Source organism: Tarenaya hassleriana, unplaced genomic scaffold, assembly GCF_000463585.1.
Source record: "Tarenaya hassleriana unplaced genomic scaffold, ASM46358v1 Cleome38, whole genome shotgun sequence".
Lineage (NCBI taxonomy): Eukaryota > Viridiplantae > Streptophyta > Magnoliopsida > Brassicales > Cleomaceae > Tarenaya > Tarenaya hassleriana.
The window spans coordinates 794432-822289 of record NW_010966774.1 but is presented as its reverse complement, the minus strand read 5'-3'; the positions used below and the strand labels follow the sequence as shown (position 1 = coordinate 822289).

Here is a 27858-nt window from a genome sequence, read left to right as displayed (position 1 = left end):
CTTTTGATAAAAAAACCGGAGAACTCAAATTTCGCGGCTATATTTTGCGGGGTCAAGAGTGGCAAAAGGTCGTGAACGGACTAGCGAGTGAAAAGAGATAAAAACGCAGTGAACGTAAGAGTCGAACGGTGTAATCGTACCAGCACTAATGCGTCGGATCCCATCAGAACTCCCCAGTCAAGCGTGCTTGGGCGAGAGTTCTGGGAAGTTCTCGTGTTGCAGCCCATTTTATTTTCCTTTTGTCGTCGCATCTCGTTTCGATGTTCTTTTCGCACGAGGTTTTTTACCTCCAAATAATTCTTACTTTTATTGTAATATTTGAATGATGTTTTTTATATATCATACATCGGGCCTAGGGCGGCCTCCTAATCCCTTATGTGTCTGTCCACAATGTTATTGATAGGCATTACGCGAATCTAGACGTTAAAAACCTCGATATCGATGTTCAAATCGTCGATATTTTCTAGATATTTAGGTATTAAAACGTCGTGAATGGACTAGCGGGTGAAAAGAGATAAAAACGCAGTGAACGCAAGAGTCGACGGGTGCAATCATACCAGCACTAATGCATCGGATCCCATCAGAACTCCGCAATCAAGCGTGCTTGGGCGAAAGTAGTACTAGGATGGGTGACCTCCTGGGAAGTCCTCGTGTTGCACCCCTTTTTCTTTTCCTTTTGTCGTCGCATCTCGTTTCGATGTTCTTTTCGCACGAGGTTTTTTACCTCCAAATAATTCTTACTTTTATTGGAATATTTGATTGATGTTTTTTATATATCATACCTCGGGCATAGGGCGGCGTCCGAATCCCTTATGCGTCTGTCCTTATTCGTTATTTATAGGCATTTCGCTAATCTAGACGTTAAAAACCTCGATATCGATGTTCAAATCGTCGATATTTTCTAGATATTTAGGTATTAAAACGTTGATATCGATGTTTCAAAAACATCTATATTTCAGCAACCCAGATCTCTATGTTTTAAAACACCGATATCGATGTTTCAAAACATCGATATTTTGGCAACTTAAATCTCTAGGTTACCGAACATCGATATCGATGTTCCAAAACATCGATATTTTGACACTCGCTGATATGGTCTTGATATTTTGCTCATAACTTTCTTCTCCGATGTCGGAATTGGGCGGTCTTGGTGTCTTTGTGTAGCTATTAAAGAGTGCTTTCCAGTGATATATCGCACGCATAATTTGGACCTATGTGAAGAAAGTTATGGGGCCCGCAAGGTGTGATTGCTGCAAGCCTTTCCGTTTTTCCTCTCGAACAACTCAGAATGCACTCGTTTCGCCCGTGGTATGTCCGTGAAAGCCATGATTGCCAACTTGGTCTATTTTAGCTCTAAAATACACCGTTTTAGATTTATTTTCGTCCAAATACGTGAATATACCTGGAATCACATCAAAGACCAAAAGAAAACGGTTTTTGTGCCTAAAATGCCATCTAATTCCTAAATTTGTGCGGAATAGAGGAGTGAAATGCACCTAAAATGTCAAAATACGGTGTCATCAGCCGTAAACGGATTAGCGGGTGAAAAGAGATAAAAACGCAGTGAACGCAAGAGTCAAGGGGTGTGATCATACCATCACTAATTCACCGGATCCCATCAGAACCCCGCAGTCAAGCGTGCTTGGGCGAGAGTAGTACTAGGATGGATGACCTCCTGGGAAGTCCTCGTGTTGCACCCCTTTTTCTTTTTCTTTTGTCGTCGCATCTCGTTTCGATGTTCTGTCTGCTCGAGGTTTTTAACCTCCAAATAATTCTTACTTTTATTGTAATATTTGATTGATGTTGTTTATATTTCACACCTCGTTTCGGGTTAACGGAGACGATAACTATTGTCTTGTTTGATGAATTCTAATGCAATACCCAGTTGCACGTGTCACGCCATTTTTTCCATCGGATCTCGTTCCACCGATGTTCGTTTGTTCGGCATGGGTTTGTTATGTTGTTTGTTCTAGGCGGAAATGGTACGAGAACCAAACTGTTGAGAAAAAACTGGAGAACTCGGATTTCGCGGCTATATTTTGCGGGGTCAAGAGTGGCAAAAGGCCGTGAACGGGGTAGCGGGTGAAAAGAGATAAAAACGCAGTGAACGCAAGAGTCGACGGGTGCAATCATACCAGCACTAATCCATCGGATCCCATCAGAACTCCGCAGTAAAGCGTGCTTGGACGAGAGTAGTATTAGGATGGGTGACCTCCTGGGAAGTCCTCGTGTTGCACCCCATTTTATTTTCCTTTTGTCGTCGCATCTCGTTTCGATGTTCTGTCCGCACGAGGTTTTTTACCTCCAAATAATTCTTACTTTTATTGTAATATTTGATTGATGTTTTTTATATATCATACCTAGGGACCATAACCAAAATCCTTATTCGGTATTATCCAATTTAGCCCATCATAAAATTAGATAATAACCGACCGGTATCTACACATATATTAAACCCTATACTCGATTCAATACCGATGTCCAATAGGTTAAAACTGAAACCCGATCACATTTAATTGGACTTAACCGACATGACAAACCTTATTCCATAATAATCATATCCGGTCCACAATAAAAGTATAAAAACCTTACAATACTCCCACTTGGACCGTATATGAACCGAAATTATAGAATAACCGAATGAGCGCTCTTTATGTTTTGTCACAATACCGGTATTGACCCAATCTCGTCCATCAAATGTACTGATGCAGAACCAAAGGAGTATAACCGCTTTAAGGCGCAGCTAGACCCACATTTGATCACGTACATAGATACAAAAGAATGACATAGATCTGAGCATAGATGCGTAGCATAGAGATTCCACGCAAAGTGATCGACACGTGTCTATCTCTAACTAGTCCTCTTAATCGAGATCAACTTAAAACTGATATTGAATGATATAAAGTGATACTTTATTGGAACTAAATACTTAAATGTGTCATGACACAAAACGATAGCAATAACGATAGATACGAAGCTCCCACTAAATCACTACTTCCTTACCCGCAATAACACCCATGCGAGTAGTGTGCTCAAGAAAAACCTTAGGCGGTAAGCCCTTGGTTAGCGGATCCGCAATCATGGAACTTGTACCTATGTGTTCTATCGAAACAGTCCCACTTTGTATCCTTTCTCTAACAACAAGATACTTAATGCCGATGTGCTTCGACCTTGTACTACTCTTGTTATTGTTAGAGTACAGCACTGCAGAACGATTGTCACAGTATAACTTAAGTGGTCTTTCAACACCACACATAAATCGCAACCCTGTGACAAAGTTCCGTAACCAAAGTGCTTGATTGGATGCCTCATAGCATGCTACATATTCCGCCTCCATCGTTGAAGATGCCACGAGCTTTTGCTTGGCACTGCGCCAAGAGACAGTTCCACCGGCAAGGAGGAATATGTAGCCTGAAGTGGATCGAAGGCTATCGACACATCCAGCAAAATCTAAATCCGAATAACCAGTGATCTCGAGCTGGTCAGAGCGTCTGTACATGAGCATGTAATCCTTGGTTTTCTGCAGATACCTCATAACCCGTTTGGCTGCTTTCCAATGATCCATTCCCGGGTTGCTCAAGTATCTACCCAACATGCCAACAATGTATGCCAAATCGGGTCTTGTACAGACCTGCGCATACATCAAACTTCCTACTGCCGAAGCATAAGGAAATTTCTCCATCTCCTGAATTTCTAATTCAGTTTTGGGACACTGACTAAGGCTGAACTTATCACCCTTAGAAATCGGGGTATCCATAGGTTTGCATCCTTTCATGTCAAACCGCTCTAACACCTTATCGATATAGCTCTTTTGTGATATACCTAATATACCCTGAGAGCGGTCTCGGGATATTTTAATCCCTAACACAAAAGAGGCTTCATCAAGATCTTTCATCTCGAATTGCTCCGATAGAAATCTCTTGGTTTCGCGCATAAAGCCTATATCGCTTGTGGCAATCAGGATATCATCAACATATAACCAAATGATGATGAATTTGCTCCCACTGATCTTAGTGTATACACATTCATCAACCGAATTCACCTCAAAACCGTATGAGGTGATAACTTGATGAAATTTGTGATACCATTGACGAGACACTTGCTTTAAACTATAGATGGACTTCTTAAGTTTGCAAACCATTTTCTTTGTATCACCAACTACAAAGTACTCTGGTTGCTCCATATAGATAGTTTTCTCAATGTCGCCATTGAGAAAAGCTGTCTTAACGTCCATCTGATGGAGCTCTAAATCATAATGAGCTGTGAGTGCCATCAGTATCCTAAAATAATCTTTCGATGAAATTAACGTCCATCTGATGGAGCTCTAAATCATAATGAGCTGTGAGTGCCATCAGTATCCTAAAATAATCTTTCGATGAAATTGGAGCGAAAGTCTCTTTATAGTCAATACCTTCCTTCTGAGTAAATCCTTTTGCGACAAGACGAGCCTTATATCTTTCCACATTACCACGTGAATCCCGTTTAGTCTTAAAGATCCATTTACATTTAACGGGCTTCACATCCTTCGGTAATGGAACAAGATCCCAAACATCATTGTCATCCATAGATTTAAACTCTTCCTTCATGGCATTGATCCACTTTTCCGAATGAACACTTTCGATAGCTTGACTAACGGTGATAGGATCATCGTCAGTCATTCCCAATGCTATCCTCATATTCTTGGAGAAAAACTATATAATCATCCGGAATAGCGTTTCTCCTTTCTCTAGTGGATCTACGCAATGGCACAATTTTCTGAGGCAATAGTTCTTGAGGTTGCTCATGGATTTCAGGAGCGATGATTGGAGTTTCTTGATTTCTAGCTAACATCTGGAACATGTTCCAAAATGTTATCGGCTAAAATAGGAACATGGATCCTTAACTCCTGCGAAGCAGAAGTGCTATCCATTTCCTCTCCAAATATGAATTCGTCGGTCCTTTGTCCAGACTCTGTATCCTCAAAGAATGTCGCTATTCCCGTCTCAGAGATCGTTCCTTTAGTGGGATCATAAAATTTATACCCCTTTGATCTTTCCGAGTAACCAACAAAGTAACAACTCACAGTCTTGGGGTCCAGTTTCCTTTCATCAGGTCGATAAATACGAGCCTCTGCTGGACACCCGCAGACGTGAAAATGCCGCAAACTGGGACGTTTACCCGTCCACAACTCAAAAGGCGTCTTCACTGTTGCTTTGGTTGGTACTCTATTCAGGATTGACTTTCCAATTCTCTGAGCAAAACTTTTTTAAAATTTTACATATGGGCGATGGAATTGGCTTTCCAACCATGATGCACCCCAATCACCTCCTTGGCCAATCTCAAGGCTACAACGGCCTCCCGGTAATATGAAGCCTCTTCCACGGACAAGCTCTTGTCTTTCCCTTTCAACTCGAGCAACCCATCAATCTCAGCGGCATTTTGTCGAACAGAAAGCGCATAAACCGCCCGTTCCCATAGAACGGAGATGGAGGCCTTATTGGGAACGGCAGAGTTCAATCCCTAGAGTATGCGGCGAAGTGAGGCGTTAAGACCGTGCCATTTGTTAAGGGTGGTGAAAATTTGGTGCGAGCGTATGGTCCCGAGCTTGATAGCCTTATGGCTCATAGATTCGAGACAACTCTCGAGCTGGATTTTGCAATCGGACAGCAATGGCGGGTCACAGTTAGTCCAAGACGCCCATGGAAATGACTGGTGGTGATCGGGATGGTGGTCCTTCACCGACTGTGCGAAATCGACATAGCCCGTGAGATGAGGCCCTTTGTTCCATTCTCCTATAAGACCTGAAAAAACGAGATGGTAGCTGATTAAATCTGAAATATTTGAGAATTCGGGAAATGGGAAATTAGGGTTTATGAGTGGGTTACGATTGAGGATCAGGGTAGTTTTGCCGACGCCGCGAGGACCATGGAGAATGAGCGGCTGAGAAACACGGTGACGTTGGGCATGGTTGTTGACGACGGTCTCGAGAAGCGGCCTTGGAATTACCTTCCAAGCTTTGTTCACCATTGTCATATGCTTCTTCTTCTTCTTCTTCTTCTTCTTGGGTTTAAGGATCCGACCCACTCAACGATCTTACACTAGCACGCAGCAATTGGATCACTGACATTTTTTTATTTGGGAAAATGGTGAGCAATTTATTTTAATTCCACAAAAATAACATGATGTTTTTTTATAAAAAATTATAAATTTTTTAAAATTTATTTCTACGGTTGGACTGATTTTGAATAAAATTATGTATTTTTTTAAAAATAATAATAAACTGTTATTTATAGATAAAATAGAAAATAAAAATAATTATTACTTTTTTTGGTCATTTTCTTATAATTTCGTACCATTTAAATAATCAAATTATAATAATTCATATATCAGAGTTACACTTTATTCTAAAATAAATCTCAATAAGTTATATATTTAATCTTTTTAGTAGTTCACAAGTTGGACTTACCATATATACATAATATATATAGTTTAAATCATTTTAAGAAAATAAATTTGATATTTAAGTCTAATATAAATATGATTAGTTTTGGGATTGTAGATGTAGATCGGGAATATATATATATTTATGTTATTCGATTAGGTTCAGTCTTCTATATATATATATATGAGTTATATTTGTATATATATTTTCCACAAATCTTGTTATATTACATCATTTAAGATATCCTAAACCCCGAACTGGGTAATGTCACCGTGCCATAATATTATTTAGTACGCACCTTGTTCTCCCGTTTTCTTACGTGTCACCATGCCATAAAATTTAATCAATAAGATATTTTACAATTGAATGGGCCGAATTAATGGGCCGGATGTAAATAAAAAAAAACATAACCGGGAATTAGTTTGTTTTTGCTTTATGTTCTCGTCTTAACGCAACACTTCACTGAGAAAAATGGCGACGGCGACGGGAAATGCGAGGGGATTCGGAGGCGGTGATCGGACGGCGAAATCGGTCGTCTCCGATCAGACATCTCAGGCCGTGAATTCCACTGCCAACCTTCTTCATCTGATGCGTCAGTCTTCTCCGTCTCAGGTGGTTTCTTCGTTATATGTATACACATATGCTCTATCTGTATTGATTTCTATGTTTTTGGGGTCCGATTGGCGGAATCAGGGTTAGATTCGATGTTTGCGACGAATTTCTGTACTTTTCGCAGTCGAATTTTGGAGGAAGTGGGAAGTTTTTGTAAGGATGTGTTTAGGTATCGATGAAAAGGATCGCATGTTGTTGATTGACAGAATTTCTTATAGAGCTGAATGGAATACTCCGTTTTGGCAAAAAATAATTTAGATTGATCCCCAAATTTTCAAACCTTTGATCCTATCCTGATTCTTCATGTGATGTTTTCCCCTTCATGAGGTGGTTTTGGTCAGTGTTTATGGAGTCTGGGTTCAACTATAAACAGTCAGTGATCTCCAACCAAATGAACATAAAAAAAAACGCCATGGATGATGGTCTTTGATCCAATTTTATCTCTTTGATTTGAGTTTGATTTTCTTTCATTGCGTTTTAGTTCCATTAGGATCTATCTTCTGGTTTTGATGCCACGAAAGGGATGTCTGTGAAATTTTAGAACATAGAACATAAACGATATCGCAAATCGTAGAGTGCATTTATAATATAAATGTATACATAACTATGCGCAGAGTAATGATGAATGATGTCAATATAGTTTTGTGATATTGCATTGTTTCTTCAGATGCTTCATGCCAAAACTCAGTTTAGGTTTCTATTTCACCGGCAGAGCGTTATCCCGCTTCATTTGGATGAACTCTCAAGTCTGATATATTTGACGGGTAGTAGAATTAGGGATACAACAGCAAACTGCATTTAGTAAAACACTGGTCTTCTTTAGTTTACGCGATTTTCTTCAGTGTGCTACTGTTTCGTAACTTATCTAATGCGAAGAGCTAACACGGCTTAAATGTGTACCATCCAAAGGCAAAGTTGGCAAAGCTCCCGAAAAATCTTTTGGCAAAAGCCTCGATGACAAAAGCAACTGGACAAGTATGTAAATTCTCTGGCATTATGTATATATAACATTCTAGCAGACATTTGTTATCTGTACGTATATACTCTTTTGCAGGTGCTTGAACAGCTGCCTCAAGTGATTTCATCCCTGGATGGCCATATAGAAAGCGGGTTGCACAGGTTCATATGCAAATATTTCTATGCTTACTTGCATATGGCTAGAATTTCTAATAGATTCAAGCATATAATATAACCCCGAGTTTTGTTTTCTGCACAGTACTGTTCATCTAAATACCCTAACACAGTGGGTAAATCACACAGATATACCAAAAGTGTCGCAGGAATTTCAGAGATACACCCAAAAAAACATAACACATTATTTTTTTTTTGAAAAGACCGTAATACCCTTAATGAAATCGTGTAATTGTAATTGCAACGTCGCAATTGATTCTAAATACAGTTGTAATTGATTCTAAATATAGTTGCAATTGATTCTAAATGAAGTGGCAAAAAATATATCTTATTAGTTATAAGATTTTTAGTTGTTATATGGTCATAAATACTTCTTTTTTTAGTCGTATATTAGTTATATAACAGTTGTAATAAAGTCGTAAAAAATATAGAAAAAAGGTTATTTCGGACTTTTTGAGTGAAAAAATGGTATAAAATTGAAATAAAAAAATTACTGCTCATTTTGGGTGTATCTCTGAAATTCATGCGACACATTTGGTATATTTAAGTGAATTACCCTAACACAGTTGCTCGAAAACATGCAAAGCACCCAGCTTCGCGCTCTTCGACAATCTAATCTCTTCCCTTTGTACCAAATCCCTCACTCTAATCTTTTTTTTTTTCACTAATTAACGAGATTCCTATTCCGATTCCGAAGCTCGAGGTTCTAGGGTTTTTGTGAACAAACAGAAGCAAGCTGCCGACGTTAAACAAAAAAGGGACGAAATGATCAGTTGGTGATCGATAACCGGTATGATTCGCCAAAAGTTTCTAAACCGGACCGGTCTCGGTTTAACCCATAACCGGATGCAGCGAATCCATATAGCTAAAAAAGGCATCTTCAACCCAAGGGGACTGCGTCGCATTCACGGCAAAGAACCATATTTTGGTTTGGTATGTTCAATTATTTCAGTTTTAAATTTGATTTTTGAATTAAATCAAATTAAAAGTTTAGATATCTATATAATATATTTTGTAAAATCGAATTATTTATATAAGATTTTACCTTTTTTTATATCAAAACTAGATATGTAAAATGAATCTGGTTTGCGAGTTGATTCGCACGCCAATCCATATTTTTCTAAATTAGCTCAAAATATTTGAGTCTAGAAAAAACGGATCAAATGAGTCAGTTCTTCACGAATTGAACTCGTGGTGAAGCAGTTCGACGAGTGACTCGTTTAAAGGCCAAAAAAATTATATTTTTAAATTTTTAATATTTTTATATAAAAATTGTATTTTTATTAGATATTTAGTTTGTTTTATTTAAAATTTTTAATTTTTTATTATATTTTAAATATTTTTTAAAATTATATATTTGACTCGCAGATCGGTTCGTTTGGTTCGCACGTTAAGGCGATCTAGATTGGATTGATCTATTTTTGGCTCGTTAGAAAACGATTTGAACTGAATTGAGTTAAAAATATTCTCAGATCGAAACGAGGTAGACCGAACTGGCCGGTCGAGCCCTTTCTACACCCCTAATCAAAACTCACTTTATTTATTTAACCATTAGAACAAAAACAAACTACACATATTTTTACAAAGAGACAATTTTTGTAGCTAAAGAGAAATTAAAAGAATTAGTGTGAATGCTAACTTCATCATGTCTTCAGACATCTTCCTCGTCGTTGAACACAATAACTTCGACTTCATTGAAGTTGTCTTCTTCTTCTCCTTCTGCTTCATCATCGTATGCCTTTCTCACATCTCCCCAATATACGTAGTTTTCTCGTATGTAACTTCTGAAAAATGTTTGCCAATACACACGAAAACAGAGAAACCGACGAGTTAATCAGTCTGGAAGCATCTTCTTCTGCGTTCAGTTTCTTGTCTGAACAGACGAGAAGATTCAGTGATAAAAAGGAGGAGGAGAGAAGTGTACATTTCAGAGGTCTTGAGCAAGCACGGATCGAAAGGGAAGAACGAATCGATCCTCTCTTTCCTGCCGAATGCATTAGAGGGTTCGGATTCTTGTCTTTCTTCTTCGAACACGAAAGCTTCTGAAAATGTAAAGGCGGCTGCTTTCGCTTGTCTAAGGAACTCGGTCACTACAGATGGGAGGCATACCTATAATCCATACGAAAGATTACCACCGTTCGTTCGTTCGTTCTGCTGAAAACACTAATGAACAATGACGATTTCTTACCGTTAATGGGTTTAGTTTATGTTTTAACACTGTCTCCAACGGCATAAGCAGCGATTTGTGGCGCGGAACGTCGATGATGGCTGCCATTCTGAAGCATAGAACGTACATGATCGCCTGCCATTGTAAAATATATAACCTTTTTTCAGCGATTCGTCGATGAGTTCACAGTGATGTGGCTCTTTTTTTTTTTCCGGGTATCGATGATAAAAAATCATTGTCTTTGTAACCGGAGAAAGAAAAGGTTTATACCTGGCATCCCGAGTAGAAAACCCGATGTGATTCGGGCTTAATATCGTCACCACATTTTCTGCAGTATTCCTCACATGCTTCCACCAACCTAGACAGAGAATCAGATCAAACTGATAAGTGTCCCACATTGGAAAATGAGAGGGATTTGGGTCAATATATAAGTAAGGGTCAAACCTCCACTCTTAAGCTAGCTTTTGTGGTGGAGTTAGGGCCTAAACCTTATTAATTGGTATCAAAGCCTAACTCTCTACTTTCCGGTGGGCCTTTGACGGGCCGTTCTCTTGCGGACATGCGGTCGACTCGGTGGTTGTGGGACGGTCGGGAGAGGAACGATCAGGAGAGGAACGGTCGGGGATGGACCGAGAAGCCGCCAGTGATCGAGAAGCCGCCATCGACCGAGAAGCCGCCAGCGACCAGATTTGCCCCAGTGCCGTGGACGTTGCTGTCTAAAGGGGGCGGTATTGATAAGTGTCCCACATTGGAAAATGAGAGGGATTTGGGTCAATATATAAGTAAGGGTCAAACCTCCACTCTTAAGCTAGCTTTTGTGGTGGAGTTAGGGCCTAAACCTTATTACAAACACTGTGTAAGATTTAGCAGCAGTTTTCTTTATACCTCCTCAAGATGCCAGCGACGGTAGAAGTGGACAGAAACTTTCCACGGGACAAGTAACTAGCGAGATAAGCCACAGCGCTCATCCTGTATAAGAAGAAACCGGCATATATCATAAACCGAGACGTTACTGAAATGATGTCTAACATTGATGAACAGATTGAAAGCTCACCTTGTAAGTGGAGGCTTGCTTTTGGAGAGGAAAATGTCAGCCAGGTTATTGGCAAATCTCACACCGCAGTGATCGGGATCTAGCGAGCAGGCGTAGAAGATCACGAACTGCGTCATAGAAGAGGAAAAAATATAGTCAGGGTTTAAGCCGAGCAACCCGTCTCAACTGTCTGAAAGTATGTGTCTCGACATTCTACCAACCTGGGCAAATTTTTTGTATGTGTTCAGAATCTCGAACGACTTGAACAGAGATTCAAACACCTAAATGTCAAAATCATCAACGAAAGAAACATTACGGGTCGGTCCAAAAGGAAAAGAAATTGATGCTAAAATCAAGAACAATATCTGGCATACCTCTCCCAAATGACCAGAAGTATGACATGATTCGAGATGCTTAAAAGTTAGGACCATCAGATTGTCCAACAATTCACAGACTATGTCTCCATCTAGATTCTTCTGATCCAACGATCCTTTTGGAATCTGCACAACAGATATAAAAGAAATTATCGGTAACGAGATTTAGAATACCGGGCAAGTAAAGATCTATCACCATTCCGATCATTTTGCCAGGTAAAGTAAAGAGTTTCAGCTGAAATATTTGCCGAAAAAAAGAACATAATACACACCATAACATACCTTGTTTTCATCAGCATCATCATCAAGTTCCATAGGACATACGCTTGTACGGGATCCATCTTGTGGAATATCGTCCCATCCAATCTCCACCTATATGGATACCCGATTTTTATAATTGACTAACCGCATTATTCATAGCCCGTATTGTACAAACTTTTGTCTGAAAATCTGAATAGTGTATATCTACAGTCTACTTACATCCAAATCTCGCAGCCTCTCCATCACCATCATCAGAATCATGTCCCCAACGACCTCCCCGATTGAGCTACTCGCCAACTTTAACAAGTTTTCCACATAATCTACTATCAACTGCAAGAAAGAATAGAATTTTTTGTTTCAGTTCATCGTCAAAAGGAACTTTTCGTTTGATTTGCCGAATGTCGGTCCGAAAAATACACTTACATGATCCTTTTTGTGCACTGTGGGCATTCTTTGGGCGAGTATAGGTACCAATCTTGTGGGAGCAAGTGGAACCAAACAATAAATATCCTCAAGAGCTCGGTGGACGAGAGCAAGTGGAGGTTTATTTGAGAAAGACTGAGGCGGGATGAAGTGGTTTATGAGCATATACAGACAAGAGTCAAGATACTTTCCGCTAGTAGCAGCCTGAGAAGGAAAAAACAAAGACCAAAAACGTTAATTTTTACGATAGATTCAAGATAAGCCAATAAAAGGGCATTTGCCGAGTTGCGTACCAGTGATACTATCAAGTCTAACAATGCATTCATGACAGCAGGACCGTTGTTCCACAAACGCATTCCGAAAATCTGAACACGAAAAAAAATAATAAAAAAAAAATCAGAGGAAAAAAAGTGGGAGACTCCGACACATCATAAACTTGATATTGGGAAGTAAGAACTCACGGAGGCAAGAAGAGTCCGATGGTGAATGGCGTCTATGCAAGTAACAGCACCCGATAGAGCCTTCAAGCTTGTCTGAAAAAAGAACAATGCAAATGAAAACGGTTTCAAAAATCGACAATCAGAATGAGAATAAGGGACAGACCGCGATAAGTGCCGGGTCTTTGTCCTGTTCGGAAGCAAGAGATCCTCCGTGGTGCATAAATCCAACGAGCTCGTCATAATCACTGGTATCATTCTGGCATTACAAAGAAAAAGAAAGAGAGAGATTTGGAAATCAAATAGCACAAAACATATATAGAGGTGCATCACCGAAATTCAAGCGTTAGGAAAAGGAAGGAGATCGAGAAATCTTCGAGGGTTGTGAAAGGCTTACCCCTAGGACAGACGCAAGAGCATTTCTAACATAATACACCAACTCTTCGTCCGAGAAATTAACATTGTCTTCTTCACAAAAGCTTGCGTGATCCTTTTTTCCGTCCGCTCCCATTGTTTCTGAGTTAGAGCACAGGCATTAGATGCAGAATGAGAAGTGTTTCTACGATTAAGGCACAGAAAGATCGGATATCCGGATTCAGGATATGAACCCCCAAACATAAGTAACTTGCCTTCAGTCCTCTATTTCCATTTAGAAAAACAACTAGAAAACCGAATTTTCAGACAGGACAGAGACAAAAGCCCCAAGAAAAAGAGTTAGGTTTCTTGAAATAGAAAGCTTTCCAGATCCTCAGAGAGCATAACAAGTAATTACGCATCCAGGAAAGAAGTAAACCTCTCTATCTCCTAAACTAAATTATTGTCAGAAAACAAGAAGAAAAAAATCAGAATCAAAGTTGAGCCCACAAAAACACGAGATCAAATCAGGACCGACACAAACTCAATGTTTTTCTTTAGGGTTCTTTTTTTTTAGCGAGAAAGAGTCCCGCTTCAGGGCACAGATCAAGTTCCGTAAAAGATAGATAGAGAGAGAGAGGAGACAATCTAAAGCCTAGGAAAACCCTAGAATCTCCCTCGCAATCGCAACTCCTGAACCTAGAAAACAGTTCGAAACCAGAAAGCGCTCGAAATCGAGGAAAAGACAGTACAACTCACGATGATTGAACTGATCTCGCTTCACGATCGGTTTGTCACAAAACTAGCACCGCCGTAGGGATACCGGAAAATTCTCTCCGAAGATATTCCGACAGTACAAACTGAATCCGTCGATGAAGAAGAGGAGAGATCTCTGGTGGTTCCCCGCACAAAAAACCCTGAAATCCAACTCTCACCTTCTATTTATAGGTTTTTATCTTCACCGAATCTTAAATTATTTTATTTGCATCATAAGTCCTTGTACTTATTTATTTGTTTTGTATTTGGAGGAAATTATTTTTGAGAGATTGAGCCCCCACACAACCAAAATTACAAAACTTTCAAGATGATAAAATATTTCATGAAAACGAATTTATGGTAAGAGTCCTATCACGAATAGGATTTAATTTACCGATTCGAATGATAAATTTGGAGAATTTAGAATTTAAGAAAGCGTGTTCAATTAAGTTAGGATTTGGAATTTTTCCTTTTTTCAATTAGAAAAAAAAAATTCAAAATGGAAGATTGTGTCTTTGTTAGATTTCTAAAAAAAAAAATCCTAATTCGAGATTAAGGAAAGACCAAAATTAAAGATTATATCTTTGTTAGAATTCGAAACCAAAATCTTATATCTGAATAAATCTAATTTTAATAGATCAAATTATTAAATGTTACAATAATTTTATTCGATCTGAATAAATCTAAGTTCAGATAATAACGATAATAACGGTTAATTCGTTGACATAATAACCCTAACTCAGTGGACATAAAAGGACAAAAAATGTTTAATTTTATTCGATCAGGAAAAAAAACCTAAACCAAAAACCAAACCCAGATTCAGAATCCTCGGAAAGAACGGGTTTGATTGCAAAGGAAACGACAAGAACCAACCAACCAAGAAAATTTCAGAAACAGATCGACAGAATCAAAAGACAGAAAAAACTAAACCCTAGTGTTCCAAGAACTTTGGAGCTCCCGTGAACCGTCCACATTCCTCAGACCCATTTGCCCTTTCACCAAGACTGTGACCTTTTGTCTTCCGTTCCATGACCCATTTGCCCTTTCACCAGATGGTATCCATGCGCAAAACCACACCCACCATCACCATCACCATCACCATCATCATCATCATCTCTTCTCTCATCCTCCTCAAGAGTTTCTTCTTCATCACGCAAGCGAGCTTCTTCCTGGTCCGACAGGAAAACACTACCAGACCAAACAGGCTGTTCTCAATCCGAACCTAGAGACAAAACAATTTATTGTCCGCATTATCCAACCATTATAAAAAATAAAATAAAAAACAACTTTTCAATTTTCATCATTCCATATTCTGGTGCCGCAAACCAGATTCCGAACTTTAGATCGAATCAGAAAACGAGATTAGAGAAAGAAAGATTCGACACAAGATTTAACGAGTTCCCGTCTCCAGTGTAGAGTACGGTACGTCTCGACCGGATCAGTTATCCGATGAATCCACTATATGCTTTTGAGAGAGAGTGTTACAAGCTCGTTCTGAGCTACAATGGCGGAAAAACTTGAATCGTAAAGATACAAGATGAACACGAGAATCCTCTGGTTATAAACAAACCCAGGACCTCAGAAATTACCAGATTGCCCATGACTCGTTAACTGATTTCCGTTATTCACCGATGACGGATATGCCCATGTGAATCTTCTGCTAGATACAGAAGGTCTCATGCCTTATTTGAGTTCTTGACAACTGACGTAGACGGACCAATTCTCATCAAATCTCCACCTTTGGTCTGTCTACAGCCTCCCTCTCTCTGATTCATCCTGATCCCAATACCCATTGGTATTATTCAGTTATGTTAAGCAAGTCCAGAGCAGCTTTGAACTTGCTTACTGTCACCCCTTTCGTCAAAACATCAGCTGGGTTTACTTCAGTTCTGATCTTCTGCACTTTCACCAGTTTTTTCGAGATAATGTCTCTGATGAAATGTAACCTTACGTCTATGTGTTTCGTGCGTTCATGAAACACGCTATTTTTCGCCAAGCATAAAGCGCTTTGTGAGTCACAGAACACACTCACATATTCTTGAGCCATCCCAAGTTCAGAAACCAAACCTCGAATCCAGATTGCTTCTTTAACTGCCTCTGTCAATGCCATGTATTCTGCCTCTGTAGTTGATAGAGCTACCACATGCTGTAGGCCAGATTTCCAGCTAATGGTGCAACCTCCCACCGTGAAAACCACACCAGATATTGACCTTCGTTTGTCAAGATCTGTTGCAAAGTCCGAGTCACAGTAGCCTCGAATGTTGAAGTCTGATTCCCTTCTGTAGACTAATTTCAAGTCTTTCGACCCTTTCAGATACTTTAGTATCCATTTTACAGCAGACCAGTGATCTTTACCTGGTCTACTCATGAATCTGCTCACCAGTCCTATTGCGTATGCCAGATCTGGTCTTGTTCCGATCATTGCATACATGAGACTGCCGACAGCATTTGAGTATGGTACTGAGTCAGCCACAGTTTCTTCTGTTTCCTCTTGTATTGTCCTGAGTTTAAAATGAGCTCCAATTGGTGTATTCACAGACTTTGCATCCGTCATCCCAAAAGTATTCAGAACTTTCTCCAAATAATCCTTCTGAGATAGTTTCAGAACTCCTCCTGCTCTGTTCCTCTCAATGCTCATCCCTAAGATCTTCTTTGCCTCTCCTAAATCCTTCATTTCGAATTCTTCTCCGAGTAGTTGTTTCATTTTCTGAATTTCAGCTTTGCTCTTGGATGCCAATAGCATGTCATCCACATACAGTAACAGATAAATGAACTCCCTGTTATCCAAACGTTTGAAGTACACACACGAGTCATACCTGCTCCTTGTATAGTCCTGTCTCAGCATGAATTCATCAAATCTTTTATTCCACTGTCGTGGGGACTGTTTGAGTCCATAGAGTGACCTCTGAAGTAGACATACATACCCTTCTTTACCCTTCTCTATGTAGCCTTCTGGTTGATTCATCAGGATCTGTTCTTCTAGCTGTCCATGGAGAAACGCCGTTTTGACATCTAGTTGTTCAAGTTCGAGATCCTGGTGATTTACCAATGCCAGCAAGATTCTGATGGAAACATGCTTAACCACTGGTGAGAAAACTTCCTGATAGTCAATGCCCTCTCTTTGCGAGTACCCTTTTGCAACGAGCCTTGCTTTGAATCTTGGCTTTTCAATTCCTGGAATTCCTGGTTTTCGTTTAAAAATCCATTTGCAACCAACTGTCCTTTTGTTTCCCGTTGGTTCTATCAGGGTCCAAGTGTTGTTCTTGATTAGTGACTGCATTTCCTCATTCATTGCTTGCTTCCATTTGGGCCATTCCTTGGTTTTCTTGGCCTCTGCTACATTTCTAGGTTCTTCTATGTCATAATTTTCAGCTACACTTAGCGCAAACGCAACTATGCTTGCTTCTGAGTATCTTGCAGGAGGTACTATTTGTCTTCTTGGTCTGTCCCGAGCAAGTAGATAATCCTGAAGATTCTGTTCCTCTGAAAATCTGGCATCATCCTCTTTTTCTGAGTCATCAATTTCATTTTGAGGGTCTGAGTTCCCTGTTTCATTTTCTGATTCTGATTCCTCTTCCACAGGCTGAATCCTAGTTCCTTGAGCTCCACCTCTTTCAGTATTTTCAGTAACTCCACCTTGAGTGGAACATCCCGGTGGTGCCTCAGTGGGTTTCTCCATATTCCATTGTACTTTCTCTGTTGTTTGTCCTTCTTCATGGTCTTCACCTTGTATCTTCCCTTTTAAGATATCCTTGTAGACTCTTTCTTCATGGAAGATTACATTTCGACTGATGATGCACTTCTTGTCATCAATCAGCCAAATCTTGTATCCTTTAACACCTTCTGGGTATCCCAAGAACACACCTAGCTTTGCCCTTGGTTTTATTTTTCCTTGATCGGTGTATGTGTAGGTTATTGACCCAAATCTCCTGAGATGATGATAGGATGGATTCCTGCTTGTCCACAATTTTTCTGGAACCTCGAGATTAATTGCTGTTGACGGGGATCTGTTGATCAGGTACGTAGCTGTCATAGCAGCTTCTGCCCAGAATTCTTCCCCTAGTCCAGACTCACTCAGCATACATCTTACCTTTTCCATAATTGTACGGTTCATCCTCTCAGCTACGCCGTTCTGTTGGGGCGTATACACGCAGGTTCGGTGTCTCGTTATACCACATTCTTTACACAGATCATCATAGAGCCTGTTACAGAACTCTAAACCATTATCAGTGCGTAGGTATTTTATCCTTTTTCCCGTTTGGTTTTCAACCAGGTTTTTCCACTCCTTAAACCTTGTGAAAGCTTCATCTTTTGTCTTCAAAGCATAGATCCAGACCTTCCTTGAATAATCATCAATCAAAGATAAGTAATACTGACACCTTGACAGGGATGGGGTTACATTTGGTGAACCCCAAAGGTCTGAGTGGATATATCCTAGTATTTCTGTAGTTGTATGCTTTCCCGTTTTGAAACTTAGCTTGTGAGCCTTTCCTAGTACACAATCTTCACAGAAATCTAGCTTTCCCATATTTTCTTCTTTCAGTACTCCTTTCTTTGCTAGGACTTGCATTCCTTTGATGCTCATGTGTCCTAATCTCTTATGCCATAGACTGATTTCGCTTTCTACTGTATTTGCTTGCTGAGCCGTATCTGTTACAGTACTTCCACACAAAATGTATAGTCCTCTGTTAAGGCTTGCCTTCATTACAACCAGAGATCCCCTTGTAACTCTCAGATTTCCACCTTCGCATTTGTATGTGTAGCCAAGAATGTCGAGGGAGCCAAGGGATATCAAATTTCTTTTGAGCCCAGGTATGTACCTTACCTGGTCTAGGGTCTTTATTGATCCATCGTGTAACCTCAGTTTTACCCTTCCTATCCCTTTAATATCGCATGTCTGGTTATTACCCATCATTACTTTACCCCCTTGTAATTCTTGGATACTTTCAAACCATTCCAATCTTGGAGTCATGTGGAATGTGCATCCGGAGTCCAATATCCATTCATCTTGTGTTTCCTGATCCGAGATGGTAAGAACATCTGTCTCATAGTCTGAATTTGCTATTGCTGCTGAGCCTTCCTTCGGCTTTTGTTCCAGGAACTTCTTTCTGTTCCTACAGTCCCGCTTAAAGTGGCCATCTTTTCCACAGAACCAACATGCCGAACCTGACTTTCCTTTTGATTTTGATCTAGACTTGTTCCTCTTTCCTCCATCTTGGTTTTCCCTTTTTTCTGGTCTTCCTCTCACTACGAGTCCCTCAGCTTGATTCTTTCCCCTTTTTGCTGCAAACTCAAGTTCTTTCGAGTATGCTGCTGCTGTAATCTCATCTAGAGTTATAGACTCTCTTCTGCTGTATTTTAAGGTATCCTTCAGTTGTTCATATTGATCAGGTAAGGAGTTTAACAAGATCAATACCTGGTCTTCTTCGGATACCTCCATCTTCAGATTTGCCAAGTCATTTAGCAGTTTCTTGAAGACATCAACATTTTCCTCTATAGTTTTCCCTTCATCCATCTTGAATCCTATGAGTCTCTGCTTCAAGTACATTTTGTTTGGGAGAGATTTATGCATAAATTCCTCTTCCAGTGCCTTCCATATACCTGATGCAGTTTCCTCCTTTCTTACCTTTCTCATGATTGAATCTGACAAGCATAGCAGGATGAGATTCCTCACCCTCCGACTTCTTTCATAGTTTGTTTCCTTGATCATTCCTGACTTGGATTTATCTAGACTTGGACTCCCTGGTTTTTCAGGATCTTGCTTGACAGATTCCACATTTTCTACAGATTCTTGAAGATCATAGTCCTCTTTCAGACAATCATGGAGCTTCAAGATCTCAAGGCTTGCTAGTACCTTATCTTTCCATAACGAGAAATCTCCTTTCCCGTCATACTTTTCGACATCTAATTTGCAGGCTAACATGTTTGTTCTTCTTTAATTTTCCAGGTCACAGATTTCTTAGACTGCACTAAGATACCTGTATTTTCGGCGATGAACCTCCCTGTTCACAACCGACACCTGTTGAGCCGAGAAGATCGATCTGCGTCGAACTTCTCTCCCTGGCGACGAAGGTCCCTCTCCGCAACCAGGCTCTGATACCAGTTCTGGTGCCGCAAACCAGATTCCGAACTTTAGATCGAACCAGAAAACGAGATTAGAGAAAGAAAGATTCGACACAAGATTTAACGAGTTCCCGTCTCCAGTGTAGAGTACGGTACGTCTCGACCGGATCAGTTATCCGATGAATCCACTATATGCTTTTGAGAGAGAGTGTTACAAGCTCGTTCTGAGCTACAATGGCGGAAAAACTTGAATCGTAAAGATACAAGATGAACACGAGAATCCTCTGGTTATAAACAAACCCAGGACCTCAGAAATTACCAGATTGCCCATGACTCGTTAACTGATTTCCGTTATTCACCGATGACGGATATGCCCATGTGAATCTTCTGCTAGATACAGAAGGTCTCATGCCTTATTTGAGTTCTTGACAACTGACGTAGACGGACCAATTCTCATCACATATGTAATTATGGCATAAACCATAACAATGTTTTTACATAATCTTGGCATCATCTATATATATAGAGCATATATTATGAAGCTGAAGAATAGTAGAAGTAGAAGATGAGAAACAAACGTGGCTTTTAACAATTGATTATTATGTCTTTCTCTTCACACATTGTAGAAATTAATACCGTGTTGATAATTGTATACAAAATAAAACCAACTTCATCTTGGTGGGGCGAATACTTGCAGGTTATTATTGCTTTACAAAAATCCGTGCATTTTTTTTGTGGCATATAATCCACAGGTTTGTTTTACCACTTTGATTTTCTTTCTGTTTTATTTTTATTTTTGTAGGTCACATGCCATTATTTTTTATTTTTTAATCATTTCTCGAATCAACTCGCGAATAGGAATGTGAGTAACATTATCGCCTATTAATATAATAATTCACTTCAACAAAAAAATGATATTTCACACTACATATGAATATAGCATGGCAATGAATAAAATAATCACGAGCTTTAAAATTTTGATAAATATGGGCTCTAAATAATATTTGGGCTCGGCCCATAAAATTTAAGCGCTTTCTATTTAGGCCGAAAACAAATTATGCACCCCTTTCAACCAAGCCGAAGTTATCGTCTTTTATTGTAAAATCTAAATCTAACATATGGGCGATGGAATTGGCTTTCCAACCATGATGCACCCCGATCACCTCCTTGGCCAATCTCCCATATGCGATGACACGGTTGGTACATTAGCACCTGTCGTCATATCCTACAGAGATAAAGAGAACAACACAATATACGATATCAATTAGTACAATACCAATTATAGTATAAATACTATCACGGATGACATGATGCAAATATGAGATAAACTCTCACTAAGAAAAATAACTCTCTAGTAATTTTCTTAGCAGGCTAAGATCCATATTTCACATAGACTTGAGTCAACTTTGGCATGACGCTCAAGCCTATGTTATTTAGGCAGACATCCAATGTCAATCACATCCAATGTGACTCTTAGATCGTTTATGGGAAGATAGTATCATTATACTACCGCATATTTCTAGTCACATCTATACCGTTAGGTCCAAGTCCAACTTGATAACCTAACTCAAGCCAAACCATTTTCGAGTATATGAGAATCACCATTTCTCCATCTTGTCTCACAAAGTTGTCCGGTATGCTCAGCTTTGGCATGACCCATACTCAGACGATCGAAGTCTTGACAAGTGCTCGAAATATGGGCGGTATAAGCTTGAATTATAACGAGGGTTTTTATCGTTATCAAGAAACAGGTTATTACTTTCGAGAAATGAGAAGCACAATTTCTCAATTCTTGTCTCACTTAAATAATCCGGTATGCACAGCTTTGGCATGTCCCATACACGAATTACCAAGGTCTTGACAAGAACTCTACTTGTAATAGCTCTATTCTCGATTGATCAAAATACAACAATTACATTTTGATCCGACTCTGTTACTTAGCCCGAATAGACCGTCTATTCAGCTTAGTAAGCTAAGTCCCGAAACTCCCACTCAATCAAGTAATTCTTATACTTGATTAAGTTTTATGTACTTAATTCATATAGACCCTCTACATAATTAAGTCATAAACCAAAAACAATCATGATTAACTCAGTCAAGTAACCATTACTTAACCGAATCAAATTCAGAAAACGCGAAAATTCGAAATCAGGTGGTTGGTCCGGGGCTGACCAACTTCTGGTACACCGGACCAAACCAACTCAGATTTCTGACTCAGCTCGGACCAGAGAAAGAGATGCGTCGGAGTAAGTTGGGTTGGTCCGGGGCTGACCAGATTTTGGTCTGCTGGACCAACCACACAGTCCGTCACTCCGTACCTCTCTCGGACCAACTCTTGGTCCGTTTGGTCCGAAACGTCCTAGTCCGGGTCTGACCAAATTTTGGTCAGCCGGACCAGACATCTCGGAGCACCTCTCGGACCAAGCTTCTTGGTCCGCCTGATCTGACTACATGTGGTCTGGGGCTGACCAACGCTTGGTCAGCCGGACCATATGTGTCAGAAGGCTATTCAGACCGCGAAAATCTTCGTCGGACCAAACATCACGTCCGGTCCGCCGGACGAACAACTTGGTCCGCCGGACCAGGACTGTTTGGTCCGAAATTCCTTCTTCTTGGTCCGCCGAGCACGCCTGACCAAACATAACGTCTGGTCCGCCGTACCAACATTTTGGTCCGCCGGATGGTCGGAGAAATTCCGTTCATGACCGAGAAAAATCCGCACATGTCCGAGGAATTCTGCCCAGTGCCGAGAAACTGCGCACAGGTCCGAGAAACCTCGAACATGTCCGAAAACTTCCATTCATCCGAGAATTTTCTCTGACCATGACCCTCTAGTCCGCCTCTACAGTCTGAGAAACCCCGAATGGTCGGAGAAATTCCGATCATGACCGAGAAAAATCCGCATATGTCCGAGGAATTCTGCACAGGGCCGAGAGACAGCGTCCGTACAGTCCGAGAAACTGCGTGCAGGTCCGAGAAACCTCGAACATGTTCGAAAACTTCCGTTCATCCGAGAATTTTCTCCGACCATGACCCTCTAGTCCGCCTCTACATCCGAGAAACTCCGAATGATCGGAGAAACTCGTCGGATGACCGAGAAAAATCCGAACATGTTCGAGATATTTCGCACATGGCCGAGAAATTGCGTCCGTACAGTCCGAGAAACTGCGCACAGGTCCGAGAAACCTCGAACATGTTCGAAGACTTCCGTTCATCCGAGAATTTTCTCCGACCATGACCCTCTAGTCCGCCTCTACAGTCTGAGAAACCCCGAATGGTCGGAGAAATTCCGATCATGACCGAGAAAAATCCGCATATGTCCGAGGAATTCTGCACAGGGCCGAGAGACAGCGTCCGTACAGTCCGAGAAACTGCGCACAGGTCCGAGAAACCTCGAACATGCTCGGAAATTTCCGTTCATCTGAGAATTTTCTCCGAACGTCACCCTCTATTTCGCCCCTACAGTTCGAGAAACTCCGAATGGTTGGAGAAACTCGTCTCATGACCGAGAAAAATCCGAACATGTTCGAGAGATTTCGCACATGGCCGAGAAACTGCGTCCGTACAGTCCGTGAAAATGCGCACAGGTCCGAGAAATTTCCAAATAAGTGTTTTGGTCCGAGCTTCTTCTGTGGTCCGTCTCATCTCCGAGACCAAACTGAAGTCTGGTCCGCCGGACCAACAATTTTGGTCCACCGGACCAAGACTATCTTTGGTCCGAAAATCCTTCTCTTGGTCTGCCGAACTGATCTGACCAAGTTCAAACTCGCGGTCCGGGGCTGACCAACATTTGGTCCGCTGGACCGCGTGATTCTGGGCAGAAAAATTCAGACGAAGTTTTTCAACTTGATCTGATTTTGAGCTCCGTTCGAATCCATTTTTCGTTCCGTTTTTTCGAGTTAATTCATGATTCAAGCCTCCACATATCTAAGTTTTGTTACATACCTTAATCTACCATAGATTCAATCATATAACAAATTAAACTTAGATCAAAACCAAGGAAAAATCAAGTTTGAACAATTTTCAAACTTGCTCAAGAGTGATCGTTCTTCATCGAAACGAAGAACCGAGCTCTGATACTACTGCTGGGTCACACGGGATCCTAGACCGTCGGTTCAAAACCGTGCTAGGATCTCGTCCGCGGGCTTACGCAACGGAATTGGCGTTCAAAACGATTTTGAACCGCCCACGGACCAAACTTTCGATGAATAACTTTCTTGAGAGAAAAGCTAACCTTTTAATTCACAATCTGAAAGGTTGGCTTGATCACAGCCTAGGTGTTGAATGAGCCAACACCCTCTTGAGCAGTCCACACCCTTGGGATGGTTTCCAACACTTGGAAACTTGCTTGCTAGAGCTTGAAGAGATCAAAATCTCTTGTGTGTGATCTTAAGAACACCTTCTTGAGTTTGAGAGAGCTTCTGCAACTTCCAGAGACTTTCCCAAGTCTGAAAGGTCGAGTGATTGAGAGAGCTTGAAGAGATCAAAATCTCTTGTGTACGATTTTGGCGTTCCCTACTTGTTTCCACCAAGAAAAGCCGGAAAAATCGCACTTTGGAGTTTCTGACGCTTGGTCCGTCGGACCAACACTTGGTCCACCGGACCAGGCGTGTAAAAACTCGCGGAATAGCTCAATCAGAGACTTGGTCCGAAGCTGACCAACTCTTGGTCAGTCGGACCAAGCTCAGACTTGCCGACAGTCCGAAATTTTTCGCGATCCGGCATACTAGAAACTTGGTCCGCCTGACCAGCTCAGTCCGACACAACACGGACTGCTCCGACTGACTGTTTGTTCCCGGGCTGACCAAGAACCGGACCAGGCAGTTATTTCAGCTATTCGGTCCGCCTCTCCCATGTCCGTCTGGTCGGCTGACCAACTCTTGGTCAGCTCCGGACCAGACCTCAAAAACGAAGAAAAATCCGATTTTTCTCGTTCGTTCCATCCCATATGTGTGTGACCCTTTAGGCTCCTCCGAATACGGTAATAAACACGAGATCCAGTCTCGCTTTACAAATCATAAGTGGTCTCTGTTGGGTTTACTGGGATCTCTAGAGCGAATCCTATTCCTAAGAGATCGATTTTATGGTTTGTGCAGTAGATGTAAAACAAAAATTATAGGAAACCCTAGAACCATGCATGTATGAATCGTAGAAACGTTAAAACGCTTACCTCAATCGATTCGGGGCCTGTATCAACTGAAGAATTTGTTCGATCACTTTAGGCAGGAAGATTACCTCTCCCTCTACACGTATCCACAGCTCGGAATGGATTCCAACGATTGGAACTTGTCTGCTAGGACCCGAATCTGCTATTCGGTTTTGTGCTTCGAGAAAACGAGACTTAGATCACTCTTAGAACCTCTTGGATCTCACAAAAAGTCTGTTTAAGTGTACTAAAGCCGGCTCTCTTTTATTAGGGTTTAATTTCCTTCTTATAAAGTGATTTAACCCTAATTTCGGTTTAATTTTCGAAAAACCCGAAGGCCGGAACAGACGGTCCAGACTTATACGTGGACCGTCCGTTCTGAACCTTATGGAATGGATGGACCATGTTCTGGACCGTCGGGTCTGGACTTGGCGGACCATCGGGTCTGACCCTTCTGGTCCGTCTGGTTTTATCCCGAGTAGACTATAAGAGATAGATGACATTCATCTATAGTGCGGCCACACATTTCTACAGTCTCACTCCTACGACGGGCCCAAGCGATATCTCTCTCTTTCGAGAGGGACAAAGTTCCATCTTGACTATCTACTATCCATTACATGATTCATAATGTACCCGAGCCACGCCTTTATAATCATCCGGTTAAAGACGACGTTTGATGCAGTCAAAGTACATTACTCGTCGTGATGGATACAATAGATATCTCAGGTCTGAGGATCCAAAGTGAACCATCAAGTGAGATTCAAGTCATGGATTAAATCCAATCGACAATCTCACACGAGTCATCCAATCACTTGTTCCAAACAAGTACTCATGACTGTGATCCGTATCCAATACACATGATCATCATCATGATCATCCATCACGCCTCATGTTAGTCTTAATTCATCATTGCTCCCACAATGACAAGCGACTAAGGAATTTAGGATCGTTCATAACGATCCAGGATTTCATTATTTATCAAATATGCAAAATAAATAATGAACAAATAATGCATTCATCCAATAAATACATCGTATCATACATAGTTCTCATATCGTATGATAATCCTAGAACATCACATCCATCATAAGTATATATATGTGTATGTGTATATGTGTATGTATATGTATATGTATATTTTTATTTTTTTTATTTTTTTTTATTATTAATTTTTTATTTAATTTTTGACGTGGTGATGACATGGCGGGATGATTAGGAGAGATGATAAAAAAAATTTCGCCACGTAGGATTTCCGTTTGTCTACGTGGCGGTTATTTGACGGTAGGTATTTTTTGGTCAATAATTTAAAAGTATAGGATTTATTTGAGGAAAAACCAATTGTACAGGTATTATTCAGTAATTAAAAAAGTACAAGTATTAAATTGAGACCTGAGAAAAATATAGATATTTTACGGCGATTTTCCCTTTAATTTTTAATAAGTTGTAAGGTTTAGAATTTTTATTGGGTTTGTCACAAAAAAGTATAAGCAAATTATTGAGATTTTAATAACACAGCCAACATTTTTATTACCATTGTTTGTGAAAAAACCGGACCCTCAAAGAGTAAAACGGAAAAACTAACCAATTCTATTCACTTGAGAAAACTGTCAAGTACAACTCACTTTTTGTTAGAGCTACTCAACACCCAGATGAAACTCCCCCTGAGTTTCAACTCTCTCTCACAATGAATTCTACCGATCAAAAACCTTACCAACCCAAACGCTCACCAAAGGAATAGAGATTTTTCCATTAGGTCTTCCCCTCAGATCCACGCCCAAACACTCACTAGAGGCTAAGAGATTTGCCCAATCGGTCTCCGCCTCAGACACACACACTCAAAAATGAGTTATCACTCACCAACAAAAAAGACTCTTTTAGTAAAATATGTTTTGCTCTCCGTGAGAACTGATATGCAGCTTGTGTCTCCTTTATATAGGCTCCTCAAGTTCGCCTTAGATCTCCACGAATTGATTTGATAGACTTCTCCTTGATTCTCTTCGATTTTATCTCTATCTCCAAGATCTCATCTTTATCTCTATCTCTTCAACTCTTTGACTTTATCTCCATGATATTGTCTCTATCTCAAATCTCCTCAAATCTCCTCAGCTTTGATTCTGTCTTCATCTCTTGGAGTCAAATCCAAACTTCTGGCTCTATCTCTTCAGATTGCTTTCCCTAAAATCTCTCCAAGTGGTTGGCATTGAGTCCATCTCAATCTCTTAGTCTTTGACTTTCTCTGAAACTCGTCAGTTGACCTCAGATTTGCGTGAGTTCTATCTCGCCGGATTCTTCTCCTGAAATCTCTACTGAAATATCTCAAGTTTTTTGAACCTGCAATAACCACTTAACAACCAAAAAACACATGTGCAAATAATTGCACTAACAATCTCCCCCATTTTGGTTATTTCAGATCATGCACACATACATAAAATTTCAGCATAATTTTCTGTTGGTTTAGTGCTCTATGATGTACTGTTTATGAGCTTTGTTCAGATACATTTGATATATTGATACTTTCTATGGGTTTTATGAGAGTATTTGATTCATTATATGTTCTTGCATGCTAGATCTGTTATGAAATCCATGTATCATTATGAATGATACTAAACTCCCTAGTCTTGTGTCGTTATGGGAATAACGACATAATAAGACTAGTATGATGTGTGATTGATGATCATAG

The 27858-nt window shown here is 40.3% G+C and overlaps 3 protein-coding genes across 7 annotated transcripts; 1 reads left to right on the top strand and 2 right to left on the bottom strand.

The window, feature by feature from the left end:
- Positions 1–5243: 5243 nt before the first annotated feature.
- Positions 5244–6072, bottom strand: LOC104822845. The gene is made up of 2 exons (XM_010554205.1): positions 5865–6072; positions 5244–5780 (listed from the first exon to the last, which is right to left on the bottom strand). Exons 1-2 carry the CDS (start codon positions 6010–6012, stop codon positions 5500–5502), a joined length of 429 nt encoding a protein of 142 aa, XP_010552507.1. The 5' UTR covers positions 6013–6072; the 3' UTR covers positions 5244–5499.
- A 766-nt stretch (positions 6073–6838) lies between these two features.
- LOC104822843 (tobamovirus multiplication protein 2B-like) lies at positions 6839–12555 on the top strand. 3 transcript variants are annotated; one of them, XM_010554200.2, is made up of 5 exons: positions 6840–7033; positions 7943–8008; positions 8088–8152; positions 8841–9097; positions 12467–12555. In XM_010554200.2, the coding sequence occupies exons 1-4, from the start codon at positions 6893–6895 to the stop codon at positions 8872–8874; spliced, it is 306 nt and encodes a 101-aa protein (XP_010552502.1). In that variant the 5' UTR covers positions 6840–6892; the 3' UTR covers positions 8875–9097; positions 12467–12555. The 3 variants fall into 3 exon arrangements, with proteins under 3 accessions (XP_010552501.1, XP_010552502.1, XP_010552504.1); XM_010554202.2 differs by having other exon boundaries at positions 6841–7033; positions 8862–9097; XM_010554199.2 differs by lacking the exons at positions 8841–9097; positions 12467–12555 and adding an exon at positions 8250–8834 and having other exon boundaries at positions 6839–7033.
- Positions 9686–14130, bottom strand: LOC104822844 (RNA polymerase I-specific transcription initiation factor RRN3-like). Of its 3 annotated transcripts, XM_010554203.2 has the most exons (16): positions 13973–14130; positions 13257–13375; positions 13026–13118; positions 12884–12955; positions 12716–12787; positions 12423–12626; positions 12219–12329; positions 12021–12110; positions 11739–11864; positions 11586–11645; positions 11386–11492; positions 11217–11300; positions 10602–10689; positions 10353–10466; positions 10089–10273; positions 9686–9948 (listed from the first exon to the last, which is right to left on the bottom strand). In XM_010554203.2, the coding sequence occupies exons 2-16, from the start codon at positions 13368–13370 to the stop codon at positions 9816–9818; spliced, it is 1653 nt and encodes a 550-aa protein (XP_010552505.1). In that variant the 5' UTR covers positions 13371–13375; positions 13973–14130; the 3' UTR covers positions 9686–9815. The 3 variants fall into 3 exon arrangements, 2 of the variants coding, with proteins under 2 accessions (XP_010552505.1, XP_010552506.1); XR_773262.2 differs by lacking the exons at positions 9686–9948; positions 10089–10273; positions 10353–10466 and adding an exon at positions 10776–11047 and having other exon boundaries at positions 10601–10689; XM_010554204.2 differs by lacking the exons at positions 9686–9948; positions 10089–10273; positions 10353–10466 and having other exon boundaries at positions 10599–11047.
- Between the last annotated feature and the right edge of the window lie 13728 nt (positions 14131–27858).

Bases quoted from the DNA above. Each gene is read 5' to 3' on its own strand.
- LOC104822844 (XM_010554203.2), bottom strand. From the start codon at position 13,370: ATGGGAGCGGACGGAAAAAAGGATCACGCAAGCTTTTGTGAAGAAGAC. The intron at 12,111-12,218 runs GTAAGTAGACTG...GTATCCATATAG, and splicing joins AGAGGCTGCGAGATTTGGAT to GTGGAGATTGGATGGGACGA. The intron at 10,690-11,216 runs GTATAAAGAAAA...TTCTCTGTCTAG, and splicing joins GTCGCTGGCATCTTGAGGAG to GTTGGTGGAAGCATGTGAGG.
- LOC104822845 (XM_010554205.1), bottom strand. From the start codon at position 6,012: ATGACAATGGTGAACAAAGCTTGGAAGGTAATTCCAAGGCCGCTTCTC. The intron at 5,781-5,864 runs GTAACCCACTCA...TCGTTTTTTCAG, and splicing joins AACTACCCTGATCCTCAATC to GTCTTATAGGAGAATGGAAC.
- LOC104822843 (XM_010554199.2), top strand. From the start codon at position 6,893: ATGGCGACGGCGACGGGAAATGCGAGGGGATTCGGAGGCGGTGATCGG. The intron at 7,034-7,942 runs GTGGTTTCTTCG...TACCATCCAAAG, and splicing joins GTCAGTCTTCTCCGTCTCAG to GCAAAGTTGGCAAAGCTCCC. The intron at 8,153-8,249 runs GTTCATATGCAA...TTTTCTGCACAG, and splicing joins ATAGAAAGCGGGTTGCACAG to TACTGTTCATCTAAATACCC.